The sequence below is a fragment of the Heloderma suspectum genome, chromosome 1, assembly GCF_057233095.1.
Source record: "Heloderma suspectum isolate Gila_16-S chromosome 1, 16-S_ref, whole genome shotgun sequence".
NCBI lineage: Eukaryota > Metazoa > Chordata > Lepidosauria > Squamata > Helodermatidae > Heloderma > Heloderma suspectum.
The window spans coordinates 115,105,610-115,121,449 of NC_139458.1; the positions used below are offsets into that span (position 1 = coordinate 115,105,610).

The 15,840-nt window shown below is 43.9% G+C and overlaps 1 protein-coding gene across 2 annotated transcripts in view; it reads right to left on the reverse strand.

Annotated features, from left to right (window-relative positions):
- The window catches only part of IPO7 (importin 7), a 56,160-nt gene extending 47,175 nt beyond the window's left edge, over window positions 1-8,985 (reverse strand). The window contains exon 1 of one of the 2 annotated variants that reach the window (XM_084854459.1): window positions 8,480-8,985. In XM_084854459.1, coding sequence (XP_084710585.1) covers window positions 8,480-8,563 — 84 coding nt within the window. In that variant the 5' untranslated portion in view covers window positions 8,564-8,985. The remainder of the gene's footprint in view (window positions 1-8,479) is intronic. The other variant, XM_084854449.1, reaches the window with a different exon arrangement.
- Between the last annotated feature and the right edge of the window lie 6,855 nt (window positions 8,986-15,840).

Below are 15,840 nucleotides of genomic sequence, written 5' to 3' on the forward strand. Positions count from 1 at the left end.
GTAAAGTAATGTACTTTGGGTGCCTTATATTGTGGGACTTAGTGGAACATGCAAAAATAAAGCAATTACCAACAAAAGGACAATCTACACCATCAACCTTTCTACCAAAAAATGGCACTCAAGGCAGCTTACAGAACCAATTAAAATTGATTGAAACAATACATCAAAATGCACTAAAAACATAATTAGAGAAAAAAATATTAAAACAGCACCCAACCTGCCAGACACACTTACAGATTAAAGGCCTTCTTAAATAAAGTAGTATTTGCCTGCTGGCAGAAGGACATCAAAGCAGACTTCCAAGGACACATGTACAGCATTGCACTGTCAGTCATAGACAGACAAGGCAGCTATTCTAGTGATGTATGAACCCCTCACTTTCTGGTCCGGGGGGGGGTCGTAGAGGGGCCCTCCATGCCACTCAGGGCCCCTTGAAATCCTCAGGAGCTGCTCCGCGTCCAAGGCAGTTTGCGGAATGGCTCTCCGGCTCCCTATACAAGGTGATATGCTAATGGCAGCCACCATTAGCATATCGCTGGGACAAATACAGACGCAAATGGCGTACTGTATGCCACTTGCGGCCGTAAAGCCCCGATTTTGACCTAATTGCAGCCGTAAACATTTACAGCTGCAATTAGGTCAAAATCAGGGCTTTATGGCCGCAAGTGGTATCCAATACACTATTTAAGTCTGTATTTATTCCCGCGATAGGCTAATGGCAGCCGCCATTAGCATATTGCCTTGTATAAGGAGCCGGAGAGCCGGTCCACACAAAATCCTCCAGAGCTGGAGGTAAGTGATACCGTTCTGCTGCGGAATCCAGAGGTCAGATTCTCTGGAATCCGGCCTCATTTGAGTCCATAGCGGAATTTGCTGCCATCCCTAAGCTATTCACGTTACACCACTGTGGACTTCCCGAACAACCTTAAACTTTGAGATTTATCAAATGCATATCTCTACCTATTGTATTTGCATCTCACACTTCTATAATGCAACTTTGAGAACCTTAATGCAAAAGGTTTTTTGGAGGCAGGTGAGGGGGGTTAGAGGTAAACTGGAATACATTTTGGTGGGATGGAGGGCAAAAACCTCTAGCAAACTACCACCGTTATTTTCTCTGGCAGAAGGATAAATGCCTTTAAGCATTTCTACTGCCTCCTCTCTACAACAGATGTCTGGTTACTTGTCGTATCTTTCTCTTGTTAGATCACTCACAATGGTTTCCTCCCCAAAAGAAAAGTGGGTGCAGAGCGCCATATTTTTAATGAGAAATAGACAACAGACATTTTTTGTAGAGGTGAAAGGAAAACCTATTTACCTCATTTGTGGAGAAGCAGTTGCAGTGATTAAAAAAAAACTTGGACATTATGATTGTTCTGCAAGCTAGTTATGTCGACAGTGAGCTTAAAGAAAGACTGTGGCCTCATTCAGAAGGAGTTTGTAAAGAACTGCATAACTGCAGCTATACTGGTACTAAACAGACTTTCATTATTTGAAAATCTCAACTTATCTCACAGGACAGTGTGAGAGAGAATTAATAATTTGGCTGAAGATATACAATGGTCTCTGAAAGCTACTATAGCTGAGATGGTGTTCTATTTTATGGCTATTGATGAGACAACAGACATAACCCGTGCAGCCCAATCCCAGTTTAAACCCAGATCTATCCCAATCAATATAAAGCAGCAGATCAGTACTCAATTTTAAGAGCAATGGGGTGTGCACCCTCTGACCCTCTACCCTCCCACTGTCTCTCCATGCAGCCCCTCCCCGGCACTTTTCTCCAAGCTAGGCTCACTTTTGACATCAGTTCAGCTGAAAGCAAAAGGAATTTGGAAAATAGACTGCAGGAAGATAAGCTGCAGGACATAGGTTCAGTTCCCTTCCTCCACATGCTCCGTTTGCTGTTAAATGTGAGCCCTCACCTCTACTTCACACATAATTGGGATACATCCAGATTTAAACTAATGAGTCTACCATCATCAATAGTAGCTTGAGCCTAAACGTGGAACATTTCATGAATACTGTTCATGAAAAATCATCCTATATTGTTGCAGAACTCAGAGTCAGAGAGACTACGGAGTGAAGGAAAAAGAGGTTTTTCTTTATTTAACGCGCAGGCTTAAGGCTGGAATCACTTCCAAAGAGCCAAAAGCCCCGATTTACATCAGCACATTGTTTTTATAGACATTATGACACATGTGCAAAATCTCCCCCGCCCCTTTCTGTGTGGGTTTGCAGTATTCAGCATTTTCTCTCTTAGCACCATTGTTTATAATACAAGAAATGGGTTAGAGGGTAGCCATGATAAGCAGAGAACAGCAGAGAAAAGCAGAGAACATGATATACAATTCTATGACCTTAGCCTTTGTTGACAAGATAAGAAATTCCTGTGTCTCATCAGCTTACAAACATATATTTCAGAGAGCAAGAGCTCAGCAAGAACATGAAGCATGAGGCTACTTAGTCTGACCCCCAATATGGCTGCTACAATATAATTCCACCCTTGTTTCACATGGATATTGCAAGTGCAAACTAAGATCAATTAAAGAATTAGACAAACACCATTCATGCTTTGAAAATATGAAAGCATTTCACTTTGACACTGTTGTCTCTGGGCTCGTAGGGGGCAACTCCATGTCATAAAGTTCCATAACCTTACCCAATAACAGCTGAGGAAACTGATCTCATAATCGTGTGAGCTTTATTGTACCAGGTTCAGTATCCGGTCCTGTTGTGACTTCCCCCCCTTATCACACTAGCCAGGTGGTGTTCTCTACAGTCCAAATTCCTCCAGCCCTTTAGTCTCTGGGTCACTTTCTGCATTATGTCCTCTGCCAAAGGCCCCCTTTCAGTAACAGACTCCTGGCTTGGAGTCTGAGGTAGTGAAGTCTTCTGCTAAACTGCTCTTTCCACCTCTGGCTGCCAGCACAGACCTGGCTAATCATTGCCTCCAAGCTCCTCCAGAGTTGGTACCAAGCATCTCCAAGCCCCACTTAGTTTCCTCAGTGGCTCATTCCTCACCCACTTCCACCACAAACAATTATCTTCCCTGGGCCACACCCTTCCCTTTTAACTCCTCAGTCCACTGCCCTTGCCCCTTTCTTAGCCCTTCCCTCAACTTTAACCCTTCAGATTCTCTTCCCTTGCTGGCCCATGATGGCCTTCCTGCTCTGGGCTCTCCTCCCGTGCCATCTTCCTTTCCACATGCTTCTTCCCAGATCTCTCAGACACTAATATTTTACCAGCAAGTATAGTAAGAACTAATTCTAAAAAAGAAACGAGAGGAATTGCTAATCAAATGTTATATCTAAAGGATGGGCTTCTTTACCATGTAACTCAAGATCTCCTGGATATTTAAACAAGGCACTATACCAGATATCGTTCATTTATGTGACCAGGGCTAGTGGAGGTTGCCAACCTAGGATTCCAAGACAGAACCACCAACCCTTGTCTTCATGGACAAAGTCTTCCAGGTTTTCAGTTTTCCTTGCTATTCATAGGTCACTATGCATTTATAGGGTGTTCTGAACAGCATCTATCTCTGCATAGCAGGGATAACATCTGTTTATCCAATCATTTCACCCAAACACTGAGGTTGAAAGAGAAGTGAGTTGCCTCTGATTTTATCAGCTCCCACTCACTTTAGGGTCCAATTCAGTCCTTGAACATTTAAACCAATTTCAGGTTGGAGTCAAGGGGATCTCTATGCAGCATGTCAACTAGTCCATAGTACACCTTTTGGTAGTATCATGGAATCATAGAATAGTAGGGTTGGAAGGGGCCTACAAGGCCACTGAGTCTAACCCCCTGCTCAATGCAGGAATCCAAGTCAGAGCATCCCTGACAGATGGCTGTCCAGCCTCGTCTTGAACGCCTCCAGTGTGGGAGAGCCCACCACCTCCCTAGGGAATTGGTTCCATCCTTGTATTGCTCTAACAGTCAGGAAGTTTCTCCTGATGTTCATCTGGAATCTGGCTTCTTGTAACTTGAGCCCATTATTCCGTGTCCTGCATTCTGGCATGATCGAGAAGAGATCCTGGCCTTCCTCTCTGGGACAGCCTTTCAAGTCCTTGAAGAGCGCTGTCATATCTCCCCTCAGTCTTCTCTTCTCGAAGCTAAACATGCCCAGTTCTTTCAGTCTCTCTTCATGGGGATTTGTTTCCAGTCCCCTGATCATCTTTGTTGCCCTCCTCTGAACCCTCTCCAGCTTGTCTGCATCCTTCTTCAAGTGCGGTGCCCAGAACTGGACACAGTACTCCAGATGAGGCTTAACCAATGCTGATTAGAGGGGAACTAGTACTTCCTGGGATTTGGAAGCTATGCTTCTATTAATGCAACCCAAAAGCGCAATGGCTTTTTTTACAGCCACATCACATGGTTGGCTCATGTTCCACTTGTGATCTGCAACAATTCCAAGATTCTTCTTGCTTGTAGTGTTATTGAGCCAAGTATCCCCCATCTTGTAACTGTGCACTTGGTTTCTTTTTCCTAGGTGCAGAACTTGGCATTTATCCCTATTAAAGTTCATTCTGTTGTTTTCTGCCCAGGGCTCCCGTCTATTGAGATCACTTTGAATTTTGTTTCTGTCTTCCAAGGTATTAGCTATCCCGCCCAATTTTGTGTCATCTGTAAACTTCATCAGCATTCCCTGCACCTCCTCCTCCAAAATGCTGAGAACAGCAGCTACCTGGAACCATTACTTCAACTATATTGCAGTTTTGCTAATTTATCACCTGCAAGAATAACCTGCAGACACTCAAAAACAGCACCATGTATTTGATGGCATTACTGTATGCAGTAATGCCATCAAATACTGCAAGAATTAGTGTATTATAATAGAATACTGCCATAATATATTAACAAAGGTCTAGTCTAATGTAAGTGCATATTTTTTTCCAATTAAAAAATGAGACTAAAGGAACGTGATAAGTATTTCACACGTACATGTCTCTTGTGCATCACAACTTTGACAGAAAACAAAAATTCTAATAATAAAGATTTTTAAGAAAGTGTTTTATAGTATATATTAAAAGCAGGTAAAAGGCTTCAGTCACATTGCTTATCTGTAACCTTTTCAATGGCATTATCGGAACAAAAGTTCTGAACATGCATTTAGTGTAGAAAGAGGAACATATTTGAATGACAATGTTGTTTAACTTTTTCCCATCACTGAAGAGCTCAGACAATTGTTCATGAGGTAAGGATTTGCTCTTTAGACATATGCCTCGACAACCATGTGCTGTCCTTTCTAAATGAACAGGATACAAACACTAATAAAGCATACAACATATCATGTTTCACTGCACAAAAAGAAAGTATGGAACATGAAGTCAATTGTACCGTTTCTGATGCAGCAATATTACTCCACTATGCCACTGGTTATTTCCTCTGGCAAAAGCTTCAAGCTATAGGCGTTTGGCACTTATGTTGAATAGTGTTAAAATTTCAAATACATATCTCCCATATGTGTCAGAAGCTATATATAGCTCTTTTTGATGCCAGTCACTTTTATTCAAAAACCAAAAAGTTAAAGGGAAATAGCAAAGTATTGTATATTTCTATGTATTTTCCAGAACTGTATTGTCAGTTTATTAAATCAGAAACCAGTTATTGAGCTAGAACATTAGCTTCATACACCAAATAAAGAACACTGTACCATCCATCACAAGGCATACTTTTTAAAAAAAAAAACCCATATAGGAAAACATAAGGCTTTCACAAACTGCAAGAAACTTAAAACTTCAAGATACAAACAGACCCAGTAAAACAAACTTTCCCAATCCACCTCCTCTTGGAGCCATGACATTATTTGTGGAATGAGTTCCCTACAGAGGTTCACTGGCACCTACATTGCACTCCTTCCAGTGCCAGGTAAAAGACCCTTTTTAGCTTCCTAGTCTTTTAGCTCTAGTGTTTTAAAACTATATTTTAATTCTCTGCTTTGCTGCTAGGTTTTATTCTGGTTGTACTGTTATTTTGTGGTTTTAAGCTTTCATATTTTATATTATTTTATGCTGCGCTTTGTGGTTTTAATTCTTGTGAACCGCCCAGAGAGCTTTGGCTATTGGGCCGTATAGAAATAAATAAAATAAATAAAATTTCATTTTCAACACCGCAGCCTTTAAAAATTCATCTATTGACAAATTCAAAATCCAGTCCAGATTTGTCAATTAGCATGTCCCCTTCATATCTCCACAGTGATATCACTTGCTGAATTTTCTGAGTTCTAAAACCATTGTTAGCTATACCGACTCACTTGTGTGATGTCGCCATTTTACCTTTCAGTTTCCAGAAGCAGCAAGTAAACTGTTTCATACACAGAGCAACATTACATCTTCTAAACCATGTGTGTGGGTCAGAACAGGTATGGCAAATGGATCTGATTCTTAATAATCAAATGGATCTCAAATCTCATTGACATGTGTCTACTCAATTCCTTTGGTTAGTTTGTTCTGTTTTGTAATTCATGCTAATTGTACTATGAACGGGTTCAAGAAAACCAGTAAAACATTTATTTAAAAAGGTATGGCAAATCAAATTATCTGAAAAGTATAGTGGGCTCTTCCCTAAATAAAACAAGCTGCCAGCGGAACAGTATTCCTCAGCCCAAACTCTGCAACCTCAATCAGTGTGTTACTATTGCTGTCACACTAGCCCAAGTCAACTATGATGGCGTCATTCAGCCATTCATAAAATATTATCAGGAGAGATAGCCCATTTGGTCTAATTTTAATGAATATATTAAATCTAATATGATCTTAGGTTGGTGTAAGGTTGCTGCAGATTTAGCTGCATGATTCCCAAGGGCCTGCACTTAAGGATAAATGAACAGGTCTTAACAAGCCTCCATCATGCTTCTTTCAACCTAGTTCACAAAGCTACTTTCTGGTCTCATCTTTAAAGCACAGCTCTTCCAAATGGTTTACATCCCATCTGCAGCTACTTGTAGAAACATATCGGCTTAGTATTAAGAAAACAACACACACCGCAGCTGAACACAGCCTCGTCCTCCATTCTCATACTGTTTTCCACAGCATCACAGCATTCAAGTTACATTTGCATGTTGCCTCCTTCAAGACTGCAAACTCTTCAAAGCAGGCACCATGTTTTTGAACATTCTAATGATGACTGTCATATAGATTTGTTAAAAATTAGCATCTAGTTGAACTGTATACTCTGCTATAGCTAGGTAAGTCATAATGCAGTCATCACTTGTTGTAGATACTCAAATGTAAAGCATCATATGATATTCTGCTCCTACTTTTCATTTTGAAGCAGTGCATGCCAGTTTACAATATGAGAATTCTAGTTCCTGAGGAGCGATATAAGAAGCCTTTTGTTAGGAGAGCTCCCCTGACCTGCTGACCATATTTCAAGTTTAAAGGGAAAACCTGAATATAAAGAATATGGGTCCATAAACTTGGTCCCAAATGTGCTGATTTACCAAATTCACTACTCTGCACAGAAATATGGAATTTAAGTTTGCGCTGTTTTATTTAATGGAACAAGTTAATTCAGAAGGGGGGGATAGGTTATAACTCGATCACTTCAAATCTTTTCCAGCCCTCTATTACCACCAACCTCCCTTTGCCGCTGCCTAACCTAAAAACTCAAAGTTGTGTCCATATAAGGAATAATGACATCCTAAGCTATTGCTTTAGAATCCTTCAGCCGTCACTTTTGGAAAGGGGCAGTTTGAAACTCCCTCGATGCCACGAGCAAGAGCTTCTGATCAGCAGCAGCCGCCGCCCGCACCCCCGCCTGTTAAAAAACACACATCGGAAGTGGCGGTGGGACGGCGACGACTTCAGCCTCAGCCGCGCTTCCCCAGCTGTGTTTGCGGCTGCCATGTGCCTGAGGACAATGCTGGAGGGAGCGGGAAGGCGGCCTGACAGTGGGACCGACCACTGGCGAGGCCTTCCCCTCCGCCCCTGCCCACGCTTCGCCAGCAAGGCCTCTCCCCCCTCTGCCGCCGCCTACTTCCCTCTTCCTGCCCACGTTTCGCTCTCCAGAAGGCAGTTCCGTGCGCGGCCCGGGCCCCTCTCCCAGCCCTCAAGTGCGGGCACACGGGGACAGCGACACGCACGCCAATCCGGCCCGGCGAGCATGGCCTGCCCCCAGTGACATCCCCTCAAGTCTCCCTCCGCTCCGAAGCGTCTTCCAAGCCTGGAGGTGACCTCCCTCGTACCCTTCACGGTGCTCCCCTCATTAGACTCCATTCGCCTCACCAGAGCTACCGCTCACGTACCTTCTAACCTCCCCCACAACCCCGCTCCCATCCCCCGCTCAGCCCCACATGGCTAGTCCCGGCTCCCACGCCCAATCCCTCTCGCGTCGACTCCTCGTCCCCCTCGCAGGCCTAGGGCGGGCTGGCGGGCGCGTCCCGCAACCTCCGCCCGGCCTTGCCGCGCGGGGACTGCCCCTGGCGGCGTGGCTGTGCTGCCGGGCCGGGCCGCGTTGCCGCCTTCGCCCTCACCTCGTTGAGCTGTCTCTCGGCTGTCTCCCGCAGCGTCGAGTCCATAGTGCCCCGCAGGGCCTCGATAATGGTGTTGGGATCCATGGCTGGGGGGTCGAGGCCGGGGGAGGCTAGGCTGGGCTAGGCAAGGCGGACGAAAGCAGGGGCAGCAGCGCCGCTCGATGCGCACATGGACCCGCCGCTCCACAGCGGCAGCCGGCGGCGCGAAAGGAGAAGAGAAGCGCCAAGGCCCCGGATAGAGCTACTCGCCGCTGCTGGGAGGCCGACGCCTTCCGCTCCGCTATGGCCCCGGCTGACGGGCATCACGGGAATTGTAGTCCATGTAGAGGGCGGGAGAGGGAGCGAGGCAGCTTCAGCCTCCGCCTCCACTCCCCCTCAGGCCCCTTCGCATCCTAAACGAGGAAAGGGCATAGCGCGGTGTAGACGCTGTGTAGACAGACTACCTTGGTATCAGGACAAATCATACTCTCACTGGCTGCGTTCATGAAAACATGAACGACTTTCCTTTGCTTTTTCGCACGAGGGGGATGGGAAGGAATGTGTAGGAGATAACAGAGTGACACCTTGGAGCAATTTATTTTCTCCTTATTTCCCTTACACCTGCCCTCTGTGCTGTGGTCTGGTCGCACAGCCAGTAAACATCAGTGTGTGATATCGAACATTGGCCTGTGGCCTCCTATGTACAAATGTAATCACGGAAAGAAAAACCCCATGATTGTTATATAAACCCTGCTGTGTATTTATTTATTTTACAAGCTGTATAAACCACTCTATATCTAAAAAGATACCAGAGCAGTGAACAGTAAAGAAAAAAAGAATCAAAATATTAAAAATCAACCAATAAGAGTGGCTGGTCATTCTGGAAATGCTTATTTAAATATGTTTCACAGATGCCCAAAACAAAAAGTTGGTGCATTATATGATGCCTGAGTGTACATTAATAGTTTTATACTAGTGTACTGTTGATACTTTTGAGAAAGAAAATTCACCTGAAGGCTTAATCTAATGTATAGCATCTATTAAAAATATGTGGACTGTGATGATATATTGCTCCTGTAGTATAAGGGAAAACAGCAAGAGCAGAGATGGGCCTTGGTTTAAATATCAGCTAAGAAACAGGGTTATTGGGTGCCATCAGGAGATTCCTCATCTGAGAACAGTATTGTTTAAAGCATGAGTTCATAAAATCTAAGAGAAATTATAAATCTCTCTCTCACACACACACACAGCTGATTTTAGTGGTCATTTATACAAAAGTTTACAAAATTAGAAAATGCACAGGTATATGTCTGGGAATGTGGTAGAACAGATAAGCTCTGAGTAGGTTAGAAATTCAAGCCTCAACCTCTCTTTCCAGTTGGTGGTGTCCTATCTTTCTTTAACTTCCCCCCCCCCCCGCCCCTTACTCCTTTCAGTCCCTTTCCCTTATGATCCTCAAGCCTGACTGCCGGTACTCTTACTTCAGCTATCTCCTTCCCCTGTTTTCTTCAGCCTTTTTCAGCTGTATGACGATCTGATCATAATGTACGGGTAGGTTTATAGTGAGTGAGGTGTTCTGTGAGGTATTGCAGTCCCAAGATAATGTAGGCTTTATAGGTCAAAATATCACCTTGAAAAGGTTCATGCTGAATGAGGCACTCTGTCAGGTATTGCAGTCCCAAGACATGTAAGGATTTAATAGGTCAAAACCAGCACCTTGAATTGACCTTGGAAACATACAGGCAGCCAGTGCAAGTGGGCCAGAATTGGTGTTATATGTTCAGACCTTCTGGTCCCTAATATCAATCTGGCTACCACATTTTGCACAAGCTGCAGCCTCTGAATTCTCTTTAAGGGCAGCCCCATGTAGAACACATTGCAGTTATCTGCAATGTGTTCATTGCAATGTGTTCATTGCAATGTGTTCATCTGCAGTTGATGGGGGATACGTGGCTCAACAACACTACAAGCGAGAAAGATCTTGGAATTGTTGTCGATCACAAGCTGAATATGAGCCAACAAGGTGATGTGGCTGCAAAAAAGGCAAATGCTATTTTGGGCTGCATTAATAGAAGCATAGCTTCCAAATCCCAGGAAGTACTAGTTCCCCTCTACTCAGCACTGGTTAGGCCTCATCTGGAGTACTGTGTCCAGTTCTGGGCACCGCACTTGAAGAAGGATGCAGACAAGCTGGAGAGGGTTCAGAGGAGGGCAACAAAGATGATCAGGGGACCGGAAACAAAGCCCTATGAAGAAAGACTGAAAGAACTGGGCATGTTTAGCCTTGAGAAGAGAAGACTGAGGGGAGATATGATAGCACTCTTCAAGGACTTGAAAGGCTGTCCCAGAGAGGAAGGCCAGGATCTCTTCTCGATCATGCCAGAGTGCAGGACACGGAATAATGGGCTCAAGTTACAAGAAGCCAGATTCCGGATGAACATCAGGAGAAACTTCCTGACTGTTAGAGCAATACAAGGATGGAACCAATTCCCTAGGGAGGTGGTGGGCTCTCCCACACTGGAGGCGTTCAAGACGAGGCTGGACAGCCATCTGTCAGGGATGCTCTGACTTGGATTCCTGCATTGAGCAGGGGGTTGGACTCGATGGCCTTGTAGGCCCCTTCCAGCCCTACTATTCTATGATTCTATGATTCTATCTTACTTGGAGGTGTACCACAGAATAGACTACTGAAGCCACATTATCCCTGTCCAGATAGGGGCATAGCTAGGCCACCAACCAGAGCTTGTAGAAGGCCCTCCATGCCACTGAGACCACCTGAGCCTCAAGTGACAGCAAGAACTTGAGGACAACCCCCAAGCTACAACCCTGCTACTTCAGGGGGAGTGCAACCCCATACAGAACAGGTTGAACACCCTCCAAGTGGTCAGAAGAACCACTTACTAACAGCACCTCAGTCTTGTCTGGATTGAGCTTCAGTTTATTATCCCTTATCTAGTCCATTGTCACAGCCAGGCACCAATTTAGCACATCCACAGCCTCACCTGAAAGGAGAAATAGAGCTGTGTGTCATCATCATACTGATGATAATGCACTCCAAAATTTCATGTAGTTGTTAAATAGCATGGGGGACAAAAAGTGACCCCTGTGGAACCCCATCCTGGAGAATCCACAGGGCTGAGCAATATCCCCCAAGACCCACCTTCTGGAGTCAACCATCCAAGTAGGAGTGAAATCACTGCAATACAGTACCTCCCACTCCCAACCCAGACAATCATCCTAGAAGGATACCATGGTCAATGGTATCAAAAGCCACAGAGACATCAAGGAGAATCAACAGGATCACATTCCTCCTGCCCCTTTCCCAACATAGGCCATCATACAGGGTGACTAAAGCTGTTCCTGTGCCCAAACCCAGCCTGAACCCCAACTGAAATGAATCCAGATAATCAGTCTCATCCAAGAGCATCCCCCACCTTGCAGAGGGGAAAAGCTGCTGCAAGTCTAAACCTAAATAGGAGGTGATCTGACCATGACAAAGGGACCAACTGAAAGTCCCCTACGTTCAGATCACCATCTCCATGGCCAACTGAAAAGAAGAGGTCTAGAATGTGCCCTGCTACGTGTGTTGGGGCAATGGCATGTTGGGACAGTCCCATGGCTGTCATGGAGGCCATGAAATACTGAACCAGCAGCCTGGGGGATCTCAATAGTTCTTCTGCCAGCATAGTGGGGCTTCTACCAAATCCGATAGCCCATCACCCAGTAGATTTTGAGTAAAGGATTGCACTGTAAGGCCTGAGAGTAATCTTATGCCTGAGAGTAAATCCCATTGAACTCAATGGGTCTTATTTCTGAGCAGATGTGTTTAGGATTACAGTGTTAACTCTGCACTGTTTCATAGGAACAGAGGAGGCTGCCTTATACTGATTCAGACAATAAGTCCATCTAGCTCAGCAGCAGCTCTCCCAGGTTTCAGGCAGGAGTTTCCCTAGCCCTACCTGGAGATGGCGGGGATTGAATCTGAGACATTCTGCATGGACACCATGTTCTCTGCCACTGAGCTACAGTCTTCTCCCTGCTTATGGTCCCTGAGCTACAGTCTCTCTTAAAACTACACATTCAGTAGTAACATCAGTTATCTATTGCTAAGAATTCTGCTCTAAGTAGAAGCCAAGCCTGGACATAGATTTAGAAATCTAAATATGTATAGATGAATAAATAGAATATAATGTAATGAGAGACAAGCCCTTAAATGTTAGTAAGATGCCTTGCATTTAATTGTGAATTTCGTTGTGACACTGAGTGTGGTTGACAAGAGTATAATTCCAAACAAAAGGTAAATTTAGCTGAAATAATTCTAGTATATTTATAGATGACTTTGCCACATCAGTTTAATATGTAGAACTTCTGCTGCGGGAGCAATCTCCATTCCCAGTACTTGCACTTTGCACAGCCTTGCCTGCTACTCGGAATCTGATCAGTTACGTGATGGAAGTAGGCAGGTCTTTTGCAAGTGATGAGTCAACGCTTAACTAACATGCCTTCCGGCAATGCAAATGAACTTTAAACAGTCTATGCAAGGAGGGAAGAGCTAAGACGAGGGGAGCCTGGGGAGATATGGCCTGATAAGGAAAACCACCGGACAAAGTAGCGTGAAGCCGAGTTTTAAAGTAGAGAGACATTAGAACTCAGCGATATTTGAATTGCTTTGATTCTGGGTGATTACACCATGCAAGTGTAAATGCTGAACAATCAGTGTGGACACTATTTGCAGGATCATTTGCTTTGAATGAAGAAATGTAGTGATTAGTTTCTTCAACTTCAAGCTATTCAATCTATTGCCAAGTCATGCTGCTTCTCCGTCTACCACATTGTGAAAACCTCCCCCTTACTTGAAAGAAGAAAAAGAAGAGGAAGAAGATATACCCGGTCTAGTTTATACATTGTTCGTCTTCAAGCACCCGATGAATGTATGGAGAGCGGAAGGGCAGGGCTGAGTGTATCCATATCCCAAGAGTTCATCATAAGGTCCGAAAGCCCACCCCTGCCCCAACAACTGTATGCTTAGAGAGGTTTTCTCTGCATGGTTGAGATTCCTGCCTTCAGGGATCCCGATCATACACAGAGAGCTCTTTGCTCATACGGCTGTACATAAGAGCTCTTCTGGAAGTTTGGTATGTGGATCACATCTCTTTCCATTTAGCTGTATAACTTGGAAACTTACATCTAAGTGGCATTCTTCCATACACTTCTGTACATTGACTCTCCTTCCCATCCATGTCCAGTCCAGCAGAAATCATTTGTCTTTGCCTTTGAAATTCTCCACAGCTTTGCCCTATCCTATCTTTCTATCCTTCTTCTCTGCTATATCCCTGCCTGTGACTTCACTCCTCTAGCAATACTGCTCTTGGCCACCCAAAATCTCCTGCTGTCTTACATTACTTGTCTATATTCCCTTGCTTCCCCTAGGCTTGGAACATCCAGAAAATCTAATGGAACCACTTTTCTTCAAAATTCTTCTCAAAATTCACATCTTCTGTGAAATTTAAAGGCTGGCCCTACCATTAGGCAGAGTGAGGCAACTGCCTGAGGCAGCAGATGTTGGGTTCAGCAGCAGCTGCCCCACGCTGTTTCTCCTGAGCCATTGGCCATCCCCCTGTGTTGGAGGACAGCACTGTGCAGGCAAGGATACAGAGCTGTGCATCCTGGGTCCCCTAAACTAGACTGCTGCCTTCAGATGCAGTGGAGGGAATGTGACATACTTTGCCATCTGCGGTCACCCAGATGAGCACAAGTGCCTTAGGCTTCCAGTTGTTGCGCTGCTACTATAATGTACAAAGGAGATCATATAAGTATGTATACTGACTAGGAAGTAAGTCCCACGGAATACTGACACAAAATATTTGGGGGTTCACTGCCACTCCCGTGTCCATCTTCAGCTGCAGGAAGCTTTTATAGCACTTGTCAGATGCTGGGAAAAGGAACCAGCATTAAAATATCCAGATCAGCATAAACATCTGGATCCACAATGTTCAAGATCAGCAATAATTTCTTGCAGATCATTGCTTATAGAGTGAAATGACTGCAGCTGTACTTGTAATCTCCACACCACCCTCCCGAATAAAATACTAATCCTGTTTACCAACTAAATCCATGATGCCTGCTCATCACTGCATTAACTGCTATAAGTGATACTATGCTTTCCTCAAGTGGCCTAATTCAAGTATGGTCTTGTTCACATATAGCAACTGATTATCTTAACATTGAAATAAATAGTGATAAAATAAAAAATGACCATCTGTGATACCTACTTAATATTGCAAAAATTATCAATCAGATTGTTATAATGCAGTTCTGGGTGTATGTGATAATTTAAAGGAATTACATTTGAGTAAACCCCATTGAACTCAGTGGGTCTTATATCTGAAACAACATGCACAGGATCTGATTGCAACTTATTATGTAAGAGATCTGTTTCCTGTCTCTTGGCCTTCTTCCTTTTTTAAATTTTCTAATAAATTAGAACAACAATACATCATCCAGTTAAAGAAATGAATTGTGTGAGCTTTAGTTCCTCTCTTTCCACATTGTTCTTTTGACAGTCTAAAGTTCATTTACATTACAAAGAGCACTATAGTTAGGAGTGAATTGTCACTTGCAAAAACCTTGCTCATGCCCAATGTTTGATGGATTACTTCAGATTCTGAGATTAGTGGGCCAGACTAACCAGAAGTGCAAGTGTCATGAGAAAGGGTGGCGTAGCAAGAACATTTCTGCATATTAAACTGATAGATGAGGAAGTGGGAAACTATCAATCTATTTTATTGCATGTTACATTTGCAATCATGAATATGATTCATGAATATGATTTACTGAAATAGAAATGGCTCATTAATATCTGTTTAGAATAGCGGCATCTTCAATCAAGCTCAGTGTAGCATCAAATTCTTTTCAAAACACAACACACTCTATAGGGATGTGAGACTCCACCACCTGCTCTTATCCACATCTTATTTTCCTCTGCCACATTATTCTTCCCATATTACATTCCTTTCATGTTTTAAATTGTAATAAGTGTTGTAAGCAGGGCTGTTCGGTTTAAACACACTGATTAATCAATTAAAGGCCTTCCAAATGATTTTAAAAGTAATTCAGCACTGTTTTAGAAGAGGCATTTCTCTTCTCCCTCTTTTCCCCCTTCTAAATTGGTGCTTGCCACCACCAGCAGTGAGAGAATGGGGAGGAGTTAGATACAGGCATAGGAGCTCAGAGCTCTCTTGCATGCTGGCACCATTGCAGTCCTCATCTCATGTTGCTTTGCCCCTTGGAGGAACTTAGCATGGAAAAAGGACAATTGGCCCACACCTCTATGAAGGGAAAACATATTGGGAACTATCAGGCAGGCAGTTCAGCAACAGTTC